Source organism: Rousettus aegyptiacus, unplaced genomic scaffold (genome assembly GCF_014176215.1).
Source record: "Rousettus aegyptiacus isolate mRouAeg1 unplaced genomic scaffold, mRouAeg1.p scaffold_m13_p_5, whole genome shotgun sequence".
NCBI lineage: Eukaryota > Metazoa > Chordata > Mammalia > Chiroptera > Pteropodidae > Rousettus > Rousettus aegyptiacus.
The window spans coordinates 19,575,361-19,600,134 of NW_023416308.1; the positions used below are offsets into that span (position 1 = coordinate 19,575,361).

Below are 24,774 nucleotides of genomic sequence, written 5' to 3' on the forward strand. Positions count from 1 at the left end.
ATCAAAACTAAGTACAGAAGCCCGTTCGCCTTCCCTGTAAAATTAACTGTGTTTCTTTAAGAGAAATAAGAATAAAGGGAACTGTTCTGTGTTATCCACATTAGCCGGGCTGTATACTCCTGGGAAGCAGTCTCTGAAACCCCACGCTTGCCTCGCCCATAGCATCAGCACATGACCCTGACCTTGTCTGTTAAGAGGCTGTCTCTTGTTTTTCACTAGCTGGCTCAAGGGCAGGGAGAATATTCTATTCCTTCTTAGATCCAGGTGCCCAATTCAGGCACATAGGAACAGTCAAGAGACTTGTGAACCGAACTGTCTGGAAAATGAAGATAATGCATTTGAAGATGAAATAAAATAATACGTGTGAGAGTGCTCATCAACTTCAAATTGCCACACAAATCTAAGTTTCAGCTTCGATTAACAAAAGCACCTCCTCTTCAAGATGTTGCCAAAATAAACATTGGCCAGACTTTCTGGTTAACCTTGGGCAGCCTTGGATGGAGTTAGATTTCTGCCGTCAAGCTGAATGCAGTTTTGGAAGACTGACTCAGGCACCAGAGGAGACAAATGAGCAAAACTATGACCTCATCTTCCAGTAGGAGGGAGGAGAAGTCTAAGAAGGTAGACTGAAGCCAAGTCACTAGAAACTCTCCCGTCAAAAGCAGCTGACTCTGGAGGGCACCTTGCCTGAATGGCCAGCATGGGCTGTCCCCATATGCCCGGGACACTGCCCAGCAAAGAGTGGGGAACCCATGCAAAGTAGCAGCAATAACACTGAAAATACTTTGCAAATCCATCAGGGTTAAAAAGGTCTCTGAGAAACATAAAAAGAAGATCAACACTCATGTTTGCTTCTCTGAGAGCTGCATGTAGCACAGGCAGGGGTGAGAAATATCCACCAGCTGGAAACAGAAAAAGCAAGGGACTTGACACAGTCAACGGTCAGGGAAGTGGCTTGTATTTTAGAGGCAGAAGGTGGCACAGAGAGAACACTGTATGTTAGATTGAAATGGGCAAATCTTCAAGCCAAGGGAAAGAACTGAAGACACAGAATCTTCCTCCAGCCAGAGGGTCTTTGGCAGTGGATGTGGGAGCAGGAGACTTGGCAGGATGAATCTACCTTTTCCTTAAATCAAGATGTCAATCTCATTTCTAGGAGGTGCAAGTACCTCTCCTAATTACCGGTGAAATCTTGTCCGTTGAAATTCTCAGGGTGCAACCACTTGCCACGCTGGATGCCAAAAGGAGTTAGGTTTTAACTACTGCCATGTGTCTCCCAGGTTCTCTGGAAGAATGCTGGGATGGAAAATCCCTAAGAGCTGGGAGCCAGGAAGTCTGACTGTGACTCTCAGGTGTGACCCTGATGAGTAAGCAAGCCCCTTATCCTCGGTGGTCTAGGGCTGCTTCTGCTGTAAAATGACAGGGATGGACCAGAGCTTTGTCAGTTAAAGTTCCTTCTGGGGATGGAATCAGTGGGACTTCTCAGTATTTCACTCCCGTAACTGCTCAGAATGACTGCAGTTTGGACTGGGGTGGTGGCCATGAATAGATGGGGAGAAGTGTGTGGATCTGTGGAAATAGAGTTGAAAAGATGGGCTGAATATAGGGGCAAGAAAAGAGGAAGCAGCCTGCGAAACCAGGCGAGCTGTGCCTCCATCTCCTGGGCTGGGCAGAGAGCAGGAGGAGCAGTCGGGTGGTGGTGGTAGGGGCGGGGGGTAGAGAAAGAACTAGTTCTGTTTTGGCGACGTTAAATCTGAGATGTTAATCAGACATGCAAGGGGGTACAAAGGGAGTTAGATGAACCTGGAGTTCACGGGAGAGTTCAAGGTTGGACGTACAGATTAGGGGTCAATGGAGTATAATAGTTATTGCTTGGAACCATAGGACTGAATGAGAGCACATAGGTAGAGGATAGAATCCAGGATGGAGCTTGGGACCCTCCGGTGTTTAGAGGTCGAACCGAGAAGGGTGATGGAGTCAGTAATGAATAAATGGGATTTACAGGGCGGAGAGTGAGGAGGGAAGAGTGTGAGTGGGTAAAATAATAGGAAGAGGGTATTGGATGGCCAGATATGAACCTAGCTTGAACTTAATAGCAGGCTTCTTCTTCTTCTACTTCTTCTTTTTTTTTTTTTTTTAGATTAAGGGGAGATAAATGGTTTGGAACCCACACTGAGGACCAAGGAAGACATCTCTAAGTCCTAAATTACGGGAGGTGGAGAAAAAGGGCTGTCTCCACTGGATAGGGCTGCAGGGGAAGTTGAGTCCTTTGGAGAGAGCTGAGCTTCAGGTCAGGCAGGACGGTGAAGATATTGCTTTGAGAAGCTGCAAATACAGGACGGTGTTGACGATATATAGTTCTAGCTGACTACAAATGAAATATGATGAATCTTAAAGTTATAAGGCTGTATCTACTAAGTCCTGATATCAACCTTGTCAGGGAGATTATCACTATTCCCATTTTACAGATAACAAAAAGGAGGCTCAGAGAGGTTAAGTGACTTGCTCAAGGTCACACAGCCATTGATGACAGTACTAGGACTCAAACCTTGGTCCTTCTGACTAGAGAGCTTAAGCTCTTAGAAATGACAAATATTTACTGTGCCAATACACTCAAAACCCGTGTAACACAATCCCCCCCCAATAAAAGACATATCTCAAGGAAATTGTCTTAACCTGCATCTAAGCACGAAGGAAAAAACCGACTGACAGACACCTACCGATGTAGTTGATGATAAATCCCTGGCCCTTTCCAAAGATAAGGCCAGCAGGGTCCGAGTGGAACTGGATGGTTAGGTCTGGCGTGGACGAGTACAGCTTCTGGGGGCCACTGTTCCCAAGGTACTGCCCCAAGATGTGGGGCATGACCTCGTCTCCATCGTAGATGGTGAGGATGTCGCTGTTGCTCAGATTAAGGCTGCGGGCGGGGACAGAGAGAAGGAGGGGGTTTGTGAAGCAAAGTCGTGGGTGTTCAACATGCCTTGGTTACATTTTTTTTTTTTCAGGTAACACACTTTTTTGAGACATACTATGTGTCAGGCCCCAGGCTAGGAAGGTAGGCATGGGCTCCAAATGTGACTGAGAGGTGCTGATTCGCCCTGCAAGGCACAGAGATTGGCAAGCGGATTGGGCTTTTGAAGACTCAGCCATGTAATTGTCTTCCCTGCATGGAGCTCATTGCAGAGTCAAATGCTGGATTGTAAGTAGAATTGCCTTTAGTATTCCCGTCATCAGCAACCATTTCAGGGGTGAAACTAAGTACTGGGCACTGGGCTGCATACCTGGGTCTTTCATTCTTTTTTGATGCAGAAAGCTGATTGCTTGCTAATTACCATTTGCATTTTCATGTAAGGTGAAATTATCCTTCCATTTATCATGTGGATAGTTCCTCAAAATCAAACGGGTTATCTATTATGTTTAGGCAGTGATGCAGAGGGTGGGTTGCAAGCCCCTTATTCATGAAATACAGCTCAAGCCTGCCATTATTGCTTATTCATAGTGTTCAAGGAGGATGCATTTTCAAAGACTCAGATGAAACAAAGTACCTTGACACTAAATATTATACTGCAATGGACAGCTAATAAACCAGAAAGGACTTCAGTGTGTCACAGAAATGTGTGTCATGTCAGTTGTGCTGGATAAAATTGGTCTCTGATGATAAGAATGCCAGCTTGCGTCATCATGGATAGATATTAACTCATGTCTCTTTTCTTCCTTTCTCCTAACTCCCCTCCCTGTCCTTCCTTTCTCTCTTACATCTTTCTTCTTTTCTTGTGACCCTCTCCCTAAGATTTTTGAGCACCTACAATGTGCCAGGCATTGTGCTGTGCTCAGAAGACATGAGGAGTCACAGAGCAGTGGTAAGTTTAGATTAAAAGCCAAGGATTGTAGTAGGAATTATGATCAAGGTAAGTGCAGAGGAGGGAATCAACTGAGACCGGGGGTATCAGGGAGGCCTTCCTGGAGGAGGTGGTGCTTGTTTTCGATTACCAATAACGTATAAGGGGACATGAGGCTATAAGCAAGGGGTGGGGAGAAAGCAAAGCACGAGGCAGAGAAAGAAGGGAGAGGGGTTGGGGCTCCTGAAAGAACTCGCCTGGTCAGAGTGCGTGGGCATGGGTATAGACATGGGAGCCTGGAGAGGCTTAGAGAACCAAGTTTATGCATTTAGATATCATCATGCTGGGGATGGGAGACAGTGAAGAGTTTTATTCAGGCGCCTCTTGACTGAGCAATTCAGTGCCAGAGGAGAGCCTTCCGGGAAATGGCCCTGAGCGAAGTTTCTGGAACTGATGCAGACTGACAACAGCCCTCCCCACTGACAGCTTCATCGGCTGGAGCCCTGTTTGCTGGTCTGGGAGCGGAGAGAAGGAGTGGAAACCGCCGGTGTTGGGGCTTCAATTACTAAGAGCAAAACAACAGAAACACAAGGTAGCTGCTAAAGGTTTGTTTCCAGAATGAAGGGCATGTATTTTATTCTTTTTTTTTTATAGCAAAATATCTTCCATAGCACCTCTCACAATTCCTCGTGTAAAGTTGTCCCAACGGGGGACTCAGGGAGACTCTAACTGCCCCCATAATCTCCATCAGCTTCCCCTGCACCAGCCCCGCAAACCTCCCCTTCGAATAAAAGCTCTCTGCTTGCTTTGTACACATGGCTTCAAGACAAAGTCCCTACACTCCTTCTCCTCTCTGCCAGTTTCCAACCAGGCTACAGCCTCAACACCCCTATTGTATCGAAATTCTGGAGTTGCCATCGTCTTCTCTTGCACACAATAGGAGTTCAATACGTGCTATGGTATGAAAGAGCTTTGCCAGTGAGTCTGTTTGACAGCAGAAATAGTGGGGTTGATGTGAGCTCTCAACCTGTAGTAGGGAAGAGCCTCTTAACTCTAAGTACCATGAAAATATCAATAGCTCATGAAAGTGCTGGATTAGGCTAGTGTGAAACATGGTAGATGGCAGATATTTATTCCTTAAGCTGACTTCACAGCTGATCCGCTGGTAACAGTGGGTTCCAGACAGCGCACGACTTGGCTTTATTCTATCATTCATTTCAGTGATCTAAATGCAGTAGAATCATCTTCGAGGGTGAAAATAGCTTTGATTTTAAACCCTAGCACAACTCTTTGTTCCTTGTAAAACAGGAAGGAGCAGTGTGCAGGAAAGAGCACACTGCCTTGGAAATCAGAAAGCTTTGGTTTGATTCTTGGCTTTGACACTTTCGTGGAGGATATGCGGTCTTTCTGAAGTTTTGTCTGTGAATCGAGCTTACTATTTCCAGCCAATGTCATGGGATTTTGGAGGGAGGTAAGGCATGCAGAAGGTCTGGGATCAAAATCCAGGTTCACTGATAGCACCTGAGTAAGTTTAGTCAAGTCATTTGAATGTTATGTCATGTTGCAATGTTATCACCACCACCATCACCACCACCGCTATCATCATCATCATCATCATCATCATCATCATCACCACCACCATTATCATCCTCTCTTTGGATTGCTGTTTACACCAAATGACATCAGATGAGTTATGTTAGTGATTCTCGACTAGGGGTGGTTTTGTCCCCTAGGAGACATTTGGTAACGTCTAGAGACGTGGTTGTCCCAACTAGAGGTGGTACCACTGGTGAGTTGATATCAGGGATACCGTTAAACATCTTACAATGCACAAGATAGCCTCACACAACAAAGAATGATCTGGTCCAAAATGTCAATTGTTCTAAGGTGGAGAAACTCTAACTTATGTGAATGCATTTTATAAACAGGGTGCAACAGAATATTAAATGCAACTTCTCCTGCTGTTCGAGAATTTTAGCAGATGTCCCCTAAGCTAAAAATAAGCCAATAGGTACTGAGCATTTATTATTACTTTCTAAAGGGATATACCTGACCGTTGAGTTTGGGTTCTCCAGAAGCAGAACCTGAATGAAGATGTGTGTTCCTTGGAGTTTGGCTTATCTGGGAGGCCACCCCAGGCAGCACTGGTGAGTCAATGCACGGTGCATCGATGGGCAAGGTGCACGGAGGGCACTGGGCTCGGTCCTGCAGGAACCGTGAGAGGTGGTGCAGAACTATACTCAGGGGAGAGGAAGCTTGGGTATTTATCCTCTGACTCCCATCACTCATTGGTTGAGCGCTGCTCTTAGGGGTACTGAATCTTCAGTTCTTCTGGCCTGCTCCCGGAGCATCAGAGAAAGCCTTCAGGTGGACAGGTTTGCAGTAGAAGCCATCATGGGACCAGAGTGACAAGTGCCACAGGGCTCAGACTGGGTACTAATGGTACCTGCTACTATTATCTATGCAGATCTTCTAATCTGAGACTTTTCCCCACCTCTAGCTTGTAGAAAGCAAAAAGTGCACTGGGCCATCATAGAGGTTTGCAGGAAGACTGCCTCAAGGGATGTGTCACTGTGGGATGGGGATCACCCTCACCATAATGGCTTGGCAGGTATCTTTGGGGTTTGGAAAACAGTGGCTGCATTTGACTGCTCACTAAGAGAAGGATGACAATATAAATCAATGTGGAGCGGCCCGGGAAAGAGCCAAGAGAGGAAAGGGGCTGTTGGGAGTGAGCCGCCCATCCCTGATGAGAGTGGGGATAAGACATGTTTCTCGGGTCTTAGATGAGAACCCTGAAGAAGGCAGCCACTGTGGATGTCCTTAAAAGCGTCTCCATCCTGAAAGGGGGTTGGGACCCAGCAGAGGGGAAACTCCAGAGCAGCAAGGCACAGAAGGCTTTGCCCACATCAAGTGCTCCTTAAGAAAGAAAGAAAAAATCAATATTCTATATCTTCTGTAGCTTAACAGTGTTGACAATGTAGTTTTCCTGTGAGAAGGAAGAAGCCCTCCAGGCCCTTCCTCACCGCAGAAATCCTAGCCTGAGGAGCCCTGCCCAGGGAGGGGAGAAGTTTTCAAATGAATAACATTTACAGCTCTCCGATAATTGACTGAACTTCATCTGTTATGACCAGAAGAACTAGGAGAACTATGCTTTCATCCTGAGAAATAATCAAAAAACGCAGACTGTGCATGAAGGGGCAGTGGGAGAAAGAATAAATTTACTCTCTGCTATATCCTTGTTGACCCATCTTTGGGATAGACTAGTTCCGACGATATACACAAATGCTGGTAATTTACCAGCCCAACCCCACCCCACAGTCTTAAGAGAAGCCTGAATCTTCACTTGCCTATCCGGCTGTATCTGATACACAGAGTGCTTTCAGCCCTAAGGAAAACGCAAAGAATTGAAACGCAGAGAGATTGGAGATTGGCCACAGGGCAGAGTGAGGCTTTCTGCAAGGAATGAAGTGAGATGTCAGCCAGATACAGTCCGAGGAGGTGCTGAGAAATCAGGATGGTGGTTTGACACCAGAACAAAGGGGGGATGGAGAAGTGCTAGCAGGCAGGTGGGTTTGCTCTGACTGGACCAGGTATAGCCGGATCCCCTCAGGGAGAATTCCTCAGGAAAATAGAATTCCCCAAGGCCAGCCCCTGCCTCCTCCAGTCGGTCTTAGCTGCCAAAAGGGAGGGCTTTCCATGGGCACAGGGTTTTGAGCTCGTGACAGCAGATCTGTTTCTGTGTCTTCTACACTTCAGTTCATCCCTTTCTTCTGGGTCATTGCTATCAGCTTCTCTCTACTGTCTTGCAGTTGGACTGTGGGACAGCATTGCCTACTGACTCTATCTTTGCCTGACCCCAATTCTTCTCTCATCAGCAGCCATATGACTCCTTCTGAAACACAAATCTGGCCTCTTCACTCAACAGATGAATGAATAAACAAAATGTGGTCCACACATACAATGGAATATTATGCAGCCATGAAAAGGGAAGTATTGATATATGCTGCAATACGAATGAACCTTAAACACTTTATGCTGAGTGAAAGAAAGCCAGACACAAAAGATCACATATTGTATGAGTCCATTTATAAGAAATATCTAAAACAGGTAAGGCCATAGGGACAGAAAGCAACCTGGTGGCTGCCAAGTGCTGGAGGCAGGGGTGGGGTGGATGGAGAGTGATTGTTTAATAGACAAGGTTTGTTTTGGGGATGATGAAAATGTTTAGGAACACACATTGTGAATATACTAAACACCACTGAATTGCATGTTAAATAGTTAATGTTACATTGTGTGAATTTCATTTCAATTAAAAACATGCACCTCGTTTCAGGTTAAAGTGCAAACTTTGATTCTAGCTTTAAGGCTCTGTGTCTCTATGCTTTGCAACCTCTCGCCTCTGTGCAGCCTCATCTCTCACTACCCCTTCCAATTCAATATTTTACACTCCAGCCAGACTGAATTATTTGTCAATCCCTCCAAAGAATGTGGAAGCATGCCATCCCCTCTGCCCTGAATAGCTTCCTCCTCTCTCTAGACCTGGGTAACGTCTACCATCCTCCAGTGTCAATCTTCTGTGGTTTTCTCATGCATAGCGCTCCCTCTGAGTCTGGGCTGGGAGCCCCTTCTGTGCTCACCCCTCATATGGAGCTCAGTGTTTCATGTTTCAATGGTCCCAGACATGTCTGCACTAGACCAGAAGCTCCCTGATGCCAGGGAGCATGCTGTCCCACTCACCACTGTATCCCTAGCTCTCAGAATGGGGCTGAGTGTGTGTTGTGTGAATCAGCATCAGCCCAGGATGGATTGTGAGTCTGACTCCATTCCTGCCTGGGGCCCTGACCCCCAAACACACTCTTACTTGCATCAATTTGGGAGAGAGGACTCCTCATTCTGGCTGTTTTCAGCACTTGTTCCCAGGGGTTGATTTGTCCTAAATCGTCCTCAAATGATTTCTTTCCCACTCACCTCCTGGGCCTCTGTTGACTACATTCTTCATTGTCCTTAGATAGGAAGGTCATCAGAATCAAGTCTGATACCATGATGCCTCTGCCTGCCTGTTAAACCGTTCCAGTGCCAACCCATGACCTTGACCAGCAGGGTTCTAGCTTCCTCTTCTTTTCCACCTTAACCCTGTTCTAGGCACATCCCGTGGCCCCTTGCGGAGCCTGAGCAGCCATTCGCGGGCTGCTGTGCAGTACTTCCACTCTCGACGTCTTCTCTGTGCGCCTCCCTGTTTCAGGGCACTAAAACCACTGGTCCCTTGGGATATCTGAGAAATGATCTCCCCAAACCCTCCTTTAGCATTTGAATAACAACAATGCGGGCCTCTCGAGTATCAGGCACTCAGACGACAACTGCACAAACTAAAACTTAGAGTCATCCTCGTTTTACAGATGAGGAAACTGAGGCTCAATCAGAAGAAGCCACTTGCCCAAGGTTGCATGAATATCAGACTCAGGATTCAAACTTAGGCCTGTCAGATGCCAAAGCCTGAAATATGAACCACTACTTTATACGCTACTCTGTGAAAGCCATAGGTATGTGTCTTTAAGTGTACCTGGGTTCAATCTTGCATGAGAAAATGTAAATACAAAGTTACAAATAAAATCTGCTGGACGAGGAAGCGCCATTTGACTCCCCTCCCCCCATCCTAGCACATCTTTTGTTCTTAAGACATTATTACTCAAGTTTATTTGATTAAACCCACGATTTCCAACATATTTCCTACCAAGGTAATAGTCCTGCTCTCTATGGACTCTCTGTTTTAAAATGATTTTGTCTCCTAAATGTTATATAGCTCTTGGTAACAATTAAATTTATTTTGTTTTGTTGCCTTTATTGATCATCTATAACAGAGTATGTAATAAAACCAGTGTTAAACTGGTTACTTAGTCTGGGTGGCTTAATTTTGGTAGCTATGAGCTTTCTCTTGTGGTTTTTGAAATATTTAAAAATAGTCTGGGAAGGATGCATAAGAAACTAGTTCTAGTGGTTGCCTCAAGGGAGGGGAACAAGAGAGAGCGAGCTGTTTGCTGGCGAAAGGTAGGAAACAATTTTCACAGCCGACCCTTTTGCACCCTCGGATTTTGAATCATGTGAGTGCATTACCGCTTCAAAAAGGATAAAAACAGCCTGAGGGACAATCATTATTGCTTTCCGCTAGGGTCTGCAGAGCCAAAGAGGTGAGGATAGAATGCAAATTTGAATTTGAAAAATTAGCGACCTCTTTTTTGATGAAGAAATTCTTCACTTGGCCACTAGAGAGCAGTGTATGCCTAAATATGGTAGGGGTTGCCAGTTCCCCTGCAGCGGGCGGCCCCATACTCACCCCAACTAATCAGGGGCCTGGATGTGCAGAGACAGTGGTAGGTGAGCTTTGTAACTAAGGATCTGGAGTTAATATCCCGCAGAGGGTGTAGAAAGAAATGATGACCAAGCCGCCTTGCTTTTCTTTCTTTCTAAACCAACATCTGAACTTTGCCTAGAAATCTTAACTTTAAAAGGCTTTGCCCAGTGGTGTTTGCATGATGATTTCAGGTACACAGACATGTTTGAAAATGTCCAATGGTTATGAATTTATTTAAATGTGACTTAGAAAAATATATAAATATGTGGTTTGCACATCAAACTTTTAATTTCATGGACATAATTTTGCTTAGAGTAAGCTAAGTGAAAAAGGCAAGCCATTTTATATGCACTTTGAAGGGGAAAAAGTAGCTGCTGATAGAAATTGGACTGAGGAAATAGCAAAAATTAGCTCATAGAATAAAATCCAGTTTCTCAGCCTTCCAGGACTTCCAGGTGGTCCACAGTCAGGCCCCTGCCCATTTTTGCTGTCTCAAACAACTTTGTACCCCAGATCAGGGGTCCCCGACTCCTGGGCTGTGAACCGGTACCGGTCCATGGCCTGTTAGGAACTGGGCCGCACAGCAGGAGGTGAGCGGCAGGGGGGTGAGAGAAGCTTCATCTATATTTGCATTCACTCTCCAGCACTAGCATCCACTACTAAAGCTCCACCTCAGGTCATCAGGCATTAGATTCTTATAGGAGTACCAGTCTCTGGTGCCAAAAAGGTTGGGGACCGCTGTCCCAGACCCTTTGTAGTTTCTAGACCTGCTTTTAGCCCATGCTGGTCCCTCCCCCTGGATTGCCTCTCCTCACCTCTCTGCTTGATGACATTTTACTAATTTTCAAGGTCCCTCTGTGCTTCCTACCCCACCCTGCCTTTATAGCCATGTAATAATGAGGTGAGTTCTCCATAAGGCTTCCTACACACCAGGAGCCGTTCTAGGCACTTCATATGCACCATTTCATTTCATTCTCAAACACTGTAAGTACTATTATTGTCACCCATTTCACAGATAAGAAAACTGAGGTACCCAGAGGTGACGAAACTTTCTGAAGCTCAAAAGCTGATCACACAAAAAGCCAGAATTCACACCTAAGTAGCTGGAAGACAACCTCAGCACCAAGCCACAGGACACCACTTGCCTGTGTCGGCTTCCACACAGAGCTGCAAGCCCCCCAGAGTCACGTGCTCTTCACCCCTGTATTCCTGAAGCTCAGCACAGGGCTTGGCACATGAATGAATTATGGTGAATTTATCTGTTTTCCAGATAAGCAAACTGAGGCTTAGAGGGATTTAAATGACTTTCCTAAGAAAACTCTATCTTGCAAATAAGATAGGATGTCCACGGGATAGTAGAAATGATGATTAAATCCATCACAGAATTTTAAAAAGTCATAAAAGAGAACCAAAGCCCCATAAATGCAGTCGTATGAGCAATACGACTTCTATAAAACACATATGTTTTTCTGGAAGGCTATTTTAAAAAAGGCCTGTTCGGAGTTCCTTTGTGTCCATATTCTCATCGAATTCCCTTAATCACACACTGAGGTGGTTAAACCAAAGGTTGTTAATCCCATTTGACAGAGGAGTAAACTGAGCCCAGACCCCGAGGCCTCTGCTCCTTCACGATGCCACACAGCCAGCACCAGACACTCTTCAGCACCAAGGAACTGCTGAGGGGCCTTTTGGTCCAGTGCTAATTTGGTTTCAATTTAATTTGATAAAATGGCAGACAGCGCAAGAAAGCATGTCAACGCCAGGGAGGACACAGAAAACCAACCTCTTTGGCTCTCTAAAAGGACACCCGAAAGCATAAAACATGAACTGTTTCCTTATTTCCTTCTTTGTTCCTCTCCTTTTCCTCTTCTTCCTCCTTCTCTTCCTTACCCCTTTCCTCTCCCCGAGACAGTCACCAAGTACTTGTCTGTATCACACTCAGAACCCAGTCCTTGCTCAGCGGTTCTCAGTCCTGACTGCAAATTGCCAGAGAGATTTAAAAACGCCTGATGCTGATGCTGATGCTGATGCCCAGGCCACACCCCAGACCAATGAGACCGTCGGCATCTCCGGGGTAGAACCCAGCTGTCAGGGTCGCTTCAAGCTTTCCAGGATGTCGCACAGCAGCAGGGGCTGAAAACCGCTCTTCTGAGGGTCCAGTGTGGAGGAGACCAGGCTCCGTCCTCTACCGCCTCTCTTCTCTCTTTGTTTCTCCTCTTCTTCCGCCCGTCTACCCTTCTCAATCGATTCCCCTCCCATCTCCAAAGTGAAAGAGAAGAAGAAAGACACCCCCTTGCGCAGGGCCTGACTTTCCTCTGAGACCACCCCAGAGGCTGAGCTGCTTTGCATGTCCATGCCCCTGGACCGAGCCATCTCAGAACACGGCAGGCAGAGCTTTGTCAAGGCCAATGACACGACATTACATACCACGCACTGAGAACCAGGGAGACCCAACGGCTTCTGGCTGCTTTGTCTACAAAGAAATCAGTCCTCGATTACTCTGGTGTTTTCGCTCTGTCTTCAGAAGCGGTGCTAAGATAACGGGCTCTGGGCTTAAATCCTAGCTTTGCTGGTTTCTAGCTGGGTGACCTTGAGAAAGCGGCTTAACCTCTCTGAGCCTTAGCATCCTCACCTGTAAAATGGGGGTAATATTGTTGAGAACTGTACAATTAAAAGAGCATCTTTCATCTTAAAAAATTTTTTATAAGTTTTATAAAATTTTTATAAAAATTTTAAATTTTATGAAGAGCTATATGGTCTGCTAAGAGGTGAGGGGGTGTGACAGGGGGGTGTGGCAACAAATCTGGTGTCGGGAGATCTCGGTGAGAGGCCATCCCTTCTGCCACTTCTTTGCTGTGATGACGGAGAAGTTGCTTGCCCGGCCTGGGCCTCACTGTCCCCAGGTGAAAACCTCAGAATCCATGAACTGTAAAAAAAATTACTGAACAGTAGCCATGGCCAAACTATTTCATGCTTCCCTTCCATTCAGAAGGTGGGACCCCACGTTTTCCCCACTCCATCATTTGATAGGAATTCAGGGATCGATCTGGGAAGATGAGGATTCAGAAGTAGTTTGGTGAAGTCTGGGTTTCCTAGACCCAAGGATGACCATGGTCAAACTCTGTGGTCCTCCCATGACTTTCTACATGGAGATGTCTACACCTCTTCTTCTTTTGGGATGTTTCCCCTCAGATTTATACAATTAGTGGTTGGGACATGAAGACTTCTTCATGTTAGTACCTCTGAGTTAGGGTATAAGAACTGACCTTGAGAGAACATAATTCAAGCATAATTAAAATAGAGAAAAAGTAAGGGTGGATTGGGATCTGTGGTGCGTGTGTATGTGTACGTGTATTGTGTGGTATATGACGTGTGTGTGTGGTGTGTGTATGCGGTGCATATCTGTATGTGCTCAATGTGCACTGTGTATTATATGTGTGATATGTGTGTGGTGTGTGTGTGGCGTACGATGTGTGTGTTGTGTGTGGTTTGTTGGTGGCATGTGCGGTACGATGTGTGTGTTGCGGTGTTTGGATTGTTGTCGGCGTGCATGTAAGGCGTGTGGTGTGAGGTATGCATGTGTGGTATGGGGTATGTGTATGACTGTGTGTGTCGTATGTAGTTATTGTTGGTATACGTGGTACAGTGTGTGTGTAGTATGGGGTATACTGCGTGTGTTGCATGCATTGGTGTATGTGGTATGTGCATGGTATGTGGTGTGCGTGTGTACACACATGCAGAAGTGCAGAGGGAGGTGAGCCCAGGGCTGTGCACGGCTGGAGAGAGACCCTAGCAGGAGCTGACAGCTGCTGGATGTGTGTTTCCTGTCATTCTGAATCCCCAACATGACGCGTCCTCTCGAAGGTGTAACCTGATAAAGCCTTGTTGTGGCTCTTCCAAGCTGTCAAATGACTCCACCTAAGCCCAGGGTCAGGAGTGTGGGCTCTGAGTGAGAACTGTCCTGAAGGCAAAATCCGAACTGTCTGCAACCTGGAGGACTCACCCCGGCTCTCCGCGGGAGGCACCAGACAACTGCAGGCACTTCCTGGGGTCCCGGCCATCACAGGACCACAGTCTGGGCCTCGGCTACTTGCCTCTATCCCTGACGCCTCCCTCTGCCCCACGCATCCTGCCAGGGTGTGCTGTCTAAACCGTGCCGCCCACGCTGCCGGCCTGTTCAGAACTCTCAAGGGAGGCTGGCTGCCGTCGGCATCATGTGGGTTCCACTTTGTGCGGCACGGTTAAGAGGTGATGTAGGGCGTGACTCAGCATCCAACAGCCAGGTCTGAACCCTGGCACCCCTACGTGTAGCTGCTGAGGCACTGAACCCCTCTGAGCATCTCTGTCCTCATCTGTGGCATGGGGGAACACAACCATGTAAATCTACAGGTCGTTTCGATACTGGAATATGTTAACAGAGGTACTGTGCTCAGAGCCGAGTTTGGCAGGCAGTAAGGGCTCAGTCCATGAAGTTCCTGTTATATCCTGGCCTTGGAAGGTCTAATGCAACACCAGCTACACCGTGTACCCTCAATAAACACCTGCCAAAAAGTAAGTGCATGAGGCCACTGCATGTCAGGGATTCATTAAGCAGCAGTCGTGGCTCCCTGGGATGTCACATCTAATTCCACCTGAACTCCTTGGGCTCCCTAGCTTGGCAACGTGCCAGCTCTAGACAGGGCACAGATGCCCTCCTTCAGATGCTCTCACGATCACTGAGGCTGGGAAGAGCCTGGCATGGCCGGGGAGCAGGAAACGGGAGCATGCGGGGGAGGACCTATCCTGGAGCTTGTGTGTCTGACTTCCCACCAACCATGACAATTCCTTGCCCACTGTAGAAAGGGGAGTAAGCAGTTAGGTGGGATCCTGGGGTAGCACCCTCGGAATATAACCCACTGCATTCTGGACTCTCACACCCAACCCCCAAGCTCGACTTTTGTACATGCACGGTGTGTGTGTGTGTGTGTGTGTGTGTGTGTCCATAATGAAGCTCAGTTTGTGCACACACCATGGAAGAAATTCATCATCACTACCAGAGGTGCCAATTAAATTATCGAGTGTGTATTGCATGTTGGGCCCTTGCCAAGTGTTTCATCCTCTCAGAAACTCAAAGAGGTAGGTGCTGTTACATTCCTCATTTTACTGGTAGAAAACTGAGGCTCAGAGAAGTGAAGTGACTTATCCAAGGTCACACAGCTAATAAGTGGAAGAGTTGGAACCCAAGAATTCCTCCCATAATTTTCTCTTTCAGAGAAAATTCAGGATCTTTGCAGAGTGTCCTCCCACATATTTGAAGCATCATGTAGAGAAGAGCACATTTTCTGAGCCTTCCAAATGCCAGGCATCAAATTTTAAATGCAAATCTTGTCTGCTTCACTTCTTAGCAGGGGGATCGTAGGCAAGTTGGCTCACCTCTCTGAGCCTTGATTTCCTCATCTGTAAAATGGGGATAATGATGGCCACCCAGAGGGTCACCGTACACAGTGATGTTATTTGGAGCTTTGGACTAAAGTTGGGAGACCTGAGTTCTGAGCCTCACTATTCTTTGGCTGTGGTAGCTTAAGTGCAAAAAATGGTTTCAAAGCTTCGCACCTGTGTCCACACTCTTTGCAATGAGGCTTCAAAGTATCTGCCATCAAGAAAGAAAGTCTGTTTCTCCACCCTTTGAGTCTGGGCTGGTTCTTGCTTTGCGATTTGCCATAGGATATGGCAGACATGATGCCACGTCAATTTCTAGTCTACGCTAAGGAGGCCTTCAGTGCTTCTGCTCATTGTTTGGGAACCCTAGCCAGTCCCCATGGGAAGGAGCCTGAGTTAGCTATCGGAGGATAAGAGACACATGCAGCAGAGATGAACCATCCCAATCGAGTCTTGCCTAGACTGTGCGACACCAATTTACCCCAAATCCATGAGAAAAGTCAGCCACGATTAGCAAAGCCACCTACGTAACCCATAGCTGCCCACAGACACATGAATGGGCCAGCTGACTCTGGAGAAACCACCTCACTGACCTGTAGACTAGTGAGCAATGAATACTGCAAGCTTGCTATTTTGTGCTGCTAAGTTTGGGGTAATTTGTTATGCAGCCACAGCTGACTGATTGAATGGTCTGGAGCAATCTCTTCTCATCTCTGGCCCTCAGTTTCCTCTTCGGCAACATGATGATATTTGGGTTCTATGAATTTGGCCATTCTTTCTTGGACTCCTTAGAACTTTTGGCTCTGGGGAAATTCCATTTCCCTCCACTAATGGATTGGAACGTTTTTATTTCTATCATGGCCATTTGTCCCTAAATTTCTGCTGGTGTCTGGAAATCTGTGTTCCTGGGGCCAATGCTATCCTTAACTCTTGACTCACCCTCCTTGTCTGGCTCTCAAGCTGAATTTTTGCAGCCTGACATAGCTATATCTCTGAAGGGCTGAAGTGCCTCTGGACAAGGCACTTAATTTTTAGGGCTTGGAATTAACTTAGCACAAAGCAAGTTGGCAGCAGCTAAAGAGAAATATTCTGCAGCTATCAATCATATGGTCATTGGGGTTTGTTATTAGGTCTTTTTATTTCCTGGTTAGAGAACTGTTCTGGGGCCCATAAAAGGGGAGAGATTTGGGGCTCGGCTTTGCAGTGGAACCAGGGAAGGCAAGCTGGAGCTTAGTATTTATATCTGCAATAGGTGCTCAGGAAATGGGGGGGGAGGGTGTACCACTCTGAGCCTCAGTTTCTTCTTTTGTAAGATGGGGCGAGGGCTTTCTCCCTTATGGAGCACCTCACTACCATTCACTGGGCAATATAACACTGGCTTTGGCCCGGAGACACGGGTTTGAATCCTGACCCAGCCTCTTCTTAGCTGTATAACCTTGGGCAAGTGACTTCATCTTTCCAAGCCTGTTTCCTTATCTGTAAAAAGGGAATAGTCATAGTAATATCATGTAGGTTTCTTTGTAAGAGTAAAATGACTATATGGGTAAAAAGCACTTAGTAACTAGCAAATAGCAAGCACTCAGTGAGTGTTAGACATTGATTTTGATGATGATGACAATGATGGCTATCATTATCCATGAAGTAATGCACGCTGTTTAGCATAAAATCTAGCATATGAAGGGGTGAAAACTGTTAGTTGTGGTAACTTGCCTTAGGCCAGAAACTTTACTAAGAACTTTACACATGATTTAATAAACTTACATACTCCTCATCTCTCTTTTAAAAATTCAACAGATATTTATTGACTACTTACTATGTGCCAGGCACTGAGGATAAAGTGAACAAAATATCCCATTGTGAAGCAGCTATCACCACCTTCGACAAGGCCACAGAGCAGAAGAGTCAGGATTTAAACGAGACTCTTTTTGACTATGAAGCTTTTGTGTCTTCTCTGCCCTGTGGCATTTTCAAGGTTGTAGCCTCTGTGCTCAGGTCTTGCAGCCACACTCAGGTTGTCAATTTGGTCCTAACTCTGACTTGCTGCGTGATGCTCAGTAAGTTACCTTCCCTCTCTGGGCCTTTCCTAGCTCTTTCATTTAATAATGCCTTCACTAATAATTCCTTAGTTCTTTTATTCTCCTTTCTATGCTTTACTCTGTGTGTATTTGTGTGTGTGTGTGTGTGTGTGTGTGTGTGCGCGCGCGCACGCGCGAGAGAGAGAGAGAGAGAGAGAGAGAGAGAGAGAGAGAGAGAGACTTAACACATCCTTATGGATTTAAAAGTTGCATGCTCAGTTGTGTTTTAAAGTAAGTGGCAGATTCTTGATGGAGCTGGGAGGTACTGGCCTGGGGGATTCTGATTCATTTTAAAATTATGCACCTCCTTCCCACCTCCAACACCAACAGTGCAAGGCGGATGGTCCTAATTAATACTGCAATTCCAGGCATCCGCTTAGTGTCAAATGGTCATTGTTTTTACTTGCTTGAATCCTTTGCTCACATGAGCCCCTCCCGGAAAGCCCCCTTCCCCCATTATAGCTTGGCCAACTGACATTCTTCAAAGGTTCTGCTTAGATGTCATCCTCTCTGTGACATTTCCACAACTCACAGAGTTAAATCCGGCACCCACAACCTCTCCGCCCCCTTCACTGCCAGCCACAGCACTTAGCCTGCTTCTCGCCAGGTTGTCTCTTTATGGCCTTACTTCCCTTTCTGAACTTTGAGTTAGTTCACTGCCAGCCACAGCACTTCGCCTGCTTCTCGCCAGGTTGTCTCTTTATGGCCTTACTTCCCTTTCTGAACTTTGAGTTAGTTGCTGGAGGCCTGGGAGCCAGCCTACTTCATCCCTGAGACATACAGCTGGTTCCCCAAAAGGCTGTTTAAATCACTGAAAGTGGTGTGTAAACCCTGGCTATGTCCACCACTAGCTGTGTGACCTGAGGAAGCCACTTAACCTCTCTGTGCTGTCATTTCCAAATCCATAAAGTTATGACAATAATATCTGCCTTATAAGGATTTTTGGTAATCATAATCTCCATTCAGAAAGCGCCAAACTACGCACTAGACCCCATGCAATGTGCTTTGCATACATTATCTCTAATTTGGGTAATCACCCCTCTGTAATTATCTCTACTCACATTAGCTCTAAATTATGTAATTATTATCTCTACATAATAACATTCACGTTCATTATTGCTCATGGATATAAACTATGCAGATCAGGGCCCAGCACATAGTAGGTCCCTCATATACGGTGACTAGTTAGAAGTTATCTTCAGTGCCCACAGCATCAATAGACCTGCCCAGTAGGTGAGGGAGAAAAAAAGGCCCCACTCGCCCGGCACACGTGGCTGTGTCCTCATGACTCAGCAAACCCTGCTCTGTGCCTACTATGGGCCACCTACCCAGCTCAGTCTGCAGTGCAAATGCCTTCCTCCCCGCCACTGTGATGAATAACAATTGCAAACACTTAGGCAGGGCTGAGGGGCCCTGAGGACAGAATTATTTTTACTATCAAACTCAAATTGGTTTACTAAAACTGTCAGCGGAAACCAAGCAAGATAAATTAAACTCAGCAGCTCTTGGGCCTCATGTAACCCTTGCTGGTGAGATGCTATTTTCACTCCCTCTGTGGAGGGAAAGAGGTGCCAAGTCCAGATGCCATTCTGCCAAGAGTGAGCCAGAGTTTGCCAGAGAAAGCCTTGGGCTGGTAACTGCAGGCCTAGGCTCCCTTCTGCAAAGCTTTAATCCTATTAACAGCTACCCAATTTGGGAAAGTTCAGATTCCCCAATGCTGTCTCTAGGCCTAGCCTGATTCCTCTGCTGCTTGGCGGTCCTTACTCATTGGTGCTGCCCCTCCTGCATAGCTAAGCTCCAAATACACAGGGCTCCTTTCAGCTCCTCTCAAGCATTGGTGAGGACCTCAGACCCTGGAGACCCGGCAAGCAGGGTTTGAGTCCTAGCTCTGCCAGTTCCCAGCCACGTGATCATTGCCACTCTTCCACATTGTGGAGCCTCAGTTTACTCATCCATAAAACAGAGGTAATAACAGAAACCACTGCATGCGCTTGTTGCGAAGGTGCCTGAGATGTGAACCCCTGGGACGCATTACATGCTTAGCATATATTCGACATTATGGACAAATGAGAAGAGAAGTTGGGCTTTCCTGCTTCTGAACCTTAGCATATGTTGTTCCTTTTTGCTGAAACACTGTTCCCTTCCATCTTTGTGCATCTCCTATCTGTCTTTCAGGTCTCAGCATAGATGAGAGTTTCTCTAGTTTGGCAGTATTGACATTTTTGGACCAGCTAATTCCTTGTGGTGGGGGGCTGTCCTGTGCATTGCGGAGTTCAGCAGCATCCCTGAACTCTCCCCATTAGATCCCAATAGCGCCCGCTCTCTACCAAATGTGACGAGCAGAAATGCCGAGTATCCCCTGGGGGCAAAACTGCCCCATTTGAGAACCACTGACTTAGGTATTGCTTTCTCAGAAACGCTTTTTCGCCTTCCTCATTTGGCCCTGTATTTCCTCTTGCCTTGTGCCATGTCGGCTTATGACACGAGCCCCCTGCATCTGTCTTGTTCCTGGCCCGAGCCCAGCCACAGTACCCTGTTCACCGTGGGCTCTCGGTCAGTGTGTGTGGAAGCAAACTGAACTTGGCCGATGACAAAAATCACAGTCTTCACAACTGTGTCCATGGTGACTGAAACTGGACTGAACCTATTGTGATGTCCCTTCCAATCCTAAGGCCCTGGGACGATGCTGGCTGTGTGGCCCGCGGGGGAGGGAAAGCTGCCTTGGGCAGATGATACCCTCCTCGCTGGCCCCATCCTGAAGCCTGTCTGTGGTCCCACCATCATCTTCACCTGTGGTTTAGCATCTGGTGTCCAGATCATCCAGAAGATAATCTCCCCAAAGCCTATCCCACTCAGTCCCTAAACTCTACCAGTGGGTTTGAGCATTGTGTTGGGGACCTCTGAAGTCCTCCCACTCTAGAGTCTAATTCTAAGTCTGTGATGGCAAACCCTTTGGTACTATATAAAACTTTTTTTAGGGGTCTTCTGGGTTAATTTGCTTGATAATTTTTTAGCCAAAATGTTATTTCTTAACCAGGTTGCTTGAGATATAATACATGTGCATTTATTGATAAATGGAGGCCATATCCCCAGAGGCTTTTCTCTTTTTTTTTTTTTTTTGACTTTTTCCCTCCTTGCGCATCACAGCCAACTGGATGTAAATTTGAGTTCACATTCTAGTTTTTAAATTTCATGGCCATATGACCATGGTGAGTTGCCTTTATTTCACTGACTCTTATTTGTTGAGCACCTACTAAGGGCCAGGCACTCATCTACACATAGGGGTTACAGCAGTGAATCAAACAAACAAACAAAAACACCCTCTGTTCTCATGGAGATGACATTGTAAGTGCAGGAGGAGGTGCAGGTTGACATACTTCAACAAATATGACCACGTGTGGTATGTTGAATGAGGAAAGTAAAGCAAGGTAAAAGTATTGAGAGTGACGGGGATGCTAATTTAAATAAGGGGAGTTGGGGAGCATCTCAGAAGAGGTGGTCTATGAGCAGAGACCTGCAGAGCTGTGCAGATATCAGTGCAGAGCATCCTGGGGGCGAAAAGAGCCGGTGCAAAGGCCCTGAGGTACGCTTGTGGGACAGCAAGGAAGCCATTGTGGCCAAATGGAGAAAGTGAGGAGGAGAGTGGGAAGAAGTAACCATGGCTGGATTACAGAGGGCCCTTGGTAAGAGCTTCGGCTCTTACCCTGGATAGAATATGGAGCTACTGTGATCTGCTTTAGGTTGTCAGGGGATCACTCAGGGTGCTGGGTTAAAAATAGTCTCGAAGGGGACAAAAGCGAGAGGGCTGCTGTGACAATCCTGGGATGAGATGGTGGTGGCTTGGACAGTGGCAGGGGCAGTGAAGGTGCCAGAGGCACTTGGACTTTGGGCATATTTTGATTCTTGAGTAGAACCAACAGGATGCATAAAAAACTTGGGTACAGGGTATGAAAGAAAGAGAAGAATGCAGTTCATAGTCAGTGTGCTGGGTCATATGACCCGATACTAATCATCCAGGCATTTGGCGAGCCTGTTGGCATTATGTTCGTAAGGTAAAACTGGCCATTGTGGGCGTATTTAAACAATGGAAACTGGCAAATGCTACCAATCAGGGTGCTGCTCCCCACCCACCTACTTGCCAAGAAAGCCAGTGATTGAACATTTACCAGCTTTCCCCTGGTCTAGAATATCTCCAAGTTTTGTTTTGCCTGTGCAGCTGGTAGGATGGACAATACCAGCTCCAAATCCCCATTTGACGTTGCTAGCCTGGCCCTGTAGAAGTCTGAGTTTGCATCCTGTCGGCTTAAGGCAACACATTACTTTGCAGAGAAGGAATGTGAAGCCCAGAGAGGCTGGATGATGGGTCCAGGTTTGCTCAGGGATCGTTGTCAGGGCATGGAAGAAGGAAGCTAGGGGTCTTCTCTTTCAGTCAACGCTCACATCTAGGGGTGCCGAGATGACCATAAGAGAGAAAGTCTGCTCCCTTCCTGGTGCTAATGCCAGTGATGCCTGGGTTTGGGAAAGGGTTTCCACTTTAACTGCTTCATGTTCCTGCATCAGCTGCCTCACTGAGGACTTTGCTGTGAAAATAAAACCCCGTTTGGTGTCAAGCTGAAGGTTAATTGAATATTTGATGCCTGGAGGGGATGAAAGCAGGTTTCCCATTTTCTCGTTTCCTCATCCAGGCCTCTGACGCCAAGGGGAGACATAGGCCAATCTGGGTGAAGCAAGACCATCTGTCTGGGAGGTGCACTGTGAGGACAGGATGGCTGAACCCAGCAGAAGGGAGGGGACCACAGACCCTTTCTTGTGGAGTGGAGCTGGAGGGGACCTTTGCAAGAGAAGTCAGGAAATCGGGAGCTGATTTCGCCTTTTCCTGGCCGAAGACTGAGATGATTTGCCCAGTAACTTCTGGGAGGGGGCTCATAAACCAGGACCATAAATTTATCTTAATCTTGATAGTGATGGGGAGCCACAGAGGTCTTCCTAGAGAAATCAGCTTTAGAATAAAATTCTCTGTTTGAAGCTTCAGCTAAGAAGACCTTAGAGCCTCCCTTGGACTCTCTGTAACTCCTACCCAACCTCCATGCTCCAGCCACATTGAAGTTCCTTTAAGTAACTAAGTGGTCCACCTTCTCTCTCATTTCCAGGCTTTGCGCATTCTATTCTCATTGACTGGGACACTTCTTTTTTCCTCTTCACTTACATACCTTCTCTTTCATTCCGGATTAGTAGTCACTTCCTCTCGGAAGCCCTCTTTGATTTCACTCAGGCTCCCTCAGCTGCCTGTCCTCCACATACCATTGCCCTTATTATACTGCATATAGTTTCTTGAATGCCTCACCCACTAGACAGTGAGAGCAGAAAAACTCTTCCACTTTTCTCACAACTGCACCTCCAGTACCAAGCCTAGCGTTTGCACACAGTAGGTGCACAGATATTTTTTTTCAGAGTGAATAGAGACCATTCAATCCACTCTTTTCCAATATAAACTTCACTGCAGAAGGGACAACTATCAGAGTTCTTCCAGTGCCTAAAACTGTACTTGGTTTATAGTAAACACTCAAAAATTATGTGTTGAATAAATAAACACTTTATTACAGATTCTAAAAGTCAGAGAGATGAGAATGGGAGAAAGGGGGGCAATTCTTACTGAAGAGTGAGTGAGGCGATGGGCCAAGGATGCTTAAAACTTTCCCTCAGTAGCCACAGAAACACTAATGTCCAAGGCCCTTACTACAGATGAGAAAAAACAGGGTCCAGAGAGAAACCCAAAGTCGCATGGCAGAGGAGATGGAATTCTGACCGAGGCTGGCTTGGCCCCAAGTTCACAAGAGGGAACCATTTAGGTTCTGTAAATCTTTTTGCTCACCTGGAATAGGAGGTCCTGGGACAATCTCTAAGGACATTCCACTGTCTCTAATGGACAGCCTCAAAAGACAGTCACTCGAAATTTCTCAAATAATTTCCCTCTTCTCTTGAAAGTTTCCTCCGCAGAGTCAGACAGCCTCTAAGTTCTGCTTTGCAGCCTATTGAGGGGCTTGAGGGGAGAACTGAGCCCCAGAGGTCATTGCCACATCCAGAAAGGCTCCTCCGCACCAGACGTCCCCTCCACCCGCAGCCCGTCACCGTGTCTGAGTCTGCCGGGGAAGCCTTTCTTCTGCTTCTCCAGACATCGGCAGCCATCTTTGTTCCCTTCTCAACCCATTTGCACGTGGGGCAGTGGAAAGAGCATGAATGAGCAGCCGCAAAAGCCTGGATTCAAATTTCGCCTCTGCTACTTGCTAGCTGGGTGTTCCTAATCCAGATGATGGGATAATTGCTTTACCAGGCAGGGTCTTTTTGTGTAAGAATTACCTAAGTTATATATGTTGAGAGCAATCACTTTTGCATCTGGTCCAGAGTAGGCATTTCCCCAAACTTTGTAAGAGCCCCAATCCCTGGGGAGTTTGTGGGGAAAAGTTCTGGATGGGGCATCTAATAGGTAACCCCGCTGAGTACAGAAAATAGCCACATAGCCAGTAAGTCCATTCATGATAGCGTTTCTTCATTTAGCACCTACTATGTGTCAGGCTCTGTGTTAGACTCTGGAACAGAGCTAAATCAGAGCAGGCCCTGACTGCAAGGACCTTCTGGGGTAGTTGAGAGAGACAGATAGGGAACAAACTTCTGCAGTATGGAGAGTACACATTACTCTGCCCTCCTGCTTCTGGCCACACTGGCCCATCAGTCCTTTAAAATTGCTGTGCTTGCTCTTGTCACAGGGCCTTTGCATATTCTGTTCCTTTTGGGTGGATTCACTCCAACTTATCTTTTAGATTCCCGGGCAAGACTTTTTTGACCTTCCTCTTTATATTGTATCCCCATTGTAGAATCTCATAGCACCATGCACCATTCCTTACATCACTTATCCAAGATATAGTGTGCAACTATTGGTGCATTTCCTCATTTAATGCCTGCTTTTTTTGGTAGACAGAATTTCCCAAGCATAGGGACTTTCTCTTTGTGTGTATAATGTTGTCTCCTTAATTGTTGGGCTCCCAGTTCTTTACACAGCTCCTGACACATAGTAGATGCTTATTTAATATTG

At 46.5% G+C, this 24,774-nt stretch overlaps 1 protein-coding gene across 3 annotated transcripts in view; it reads right to left on the reverse strand.

Annotated features, from left to right (window-relative positions):
* Window positions 1-24,774, reverse strand: part of SEZ6L (seizure related 6 homolog like) — a 169,419-nt gene that overhangs the window by 25,308 nt on the left and 119,337 nt on the right. For all 3 annotated transcript variants that reach the window (XM_016129667.2, XM_016129668.2, XM_016129666.2), the window contains exon 10: window positions 2,721-2,917. In XM_016129667.2, coding sequence (XP_015985153.2) covers window positions 2,721-2,917 — 197 coding nt within the window. The remainder of the gene's footprint in view (window positions 1-2,720; window positions 2,918-24,774) is intronic.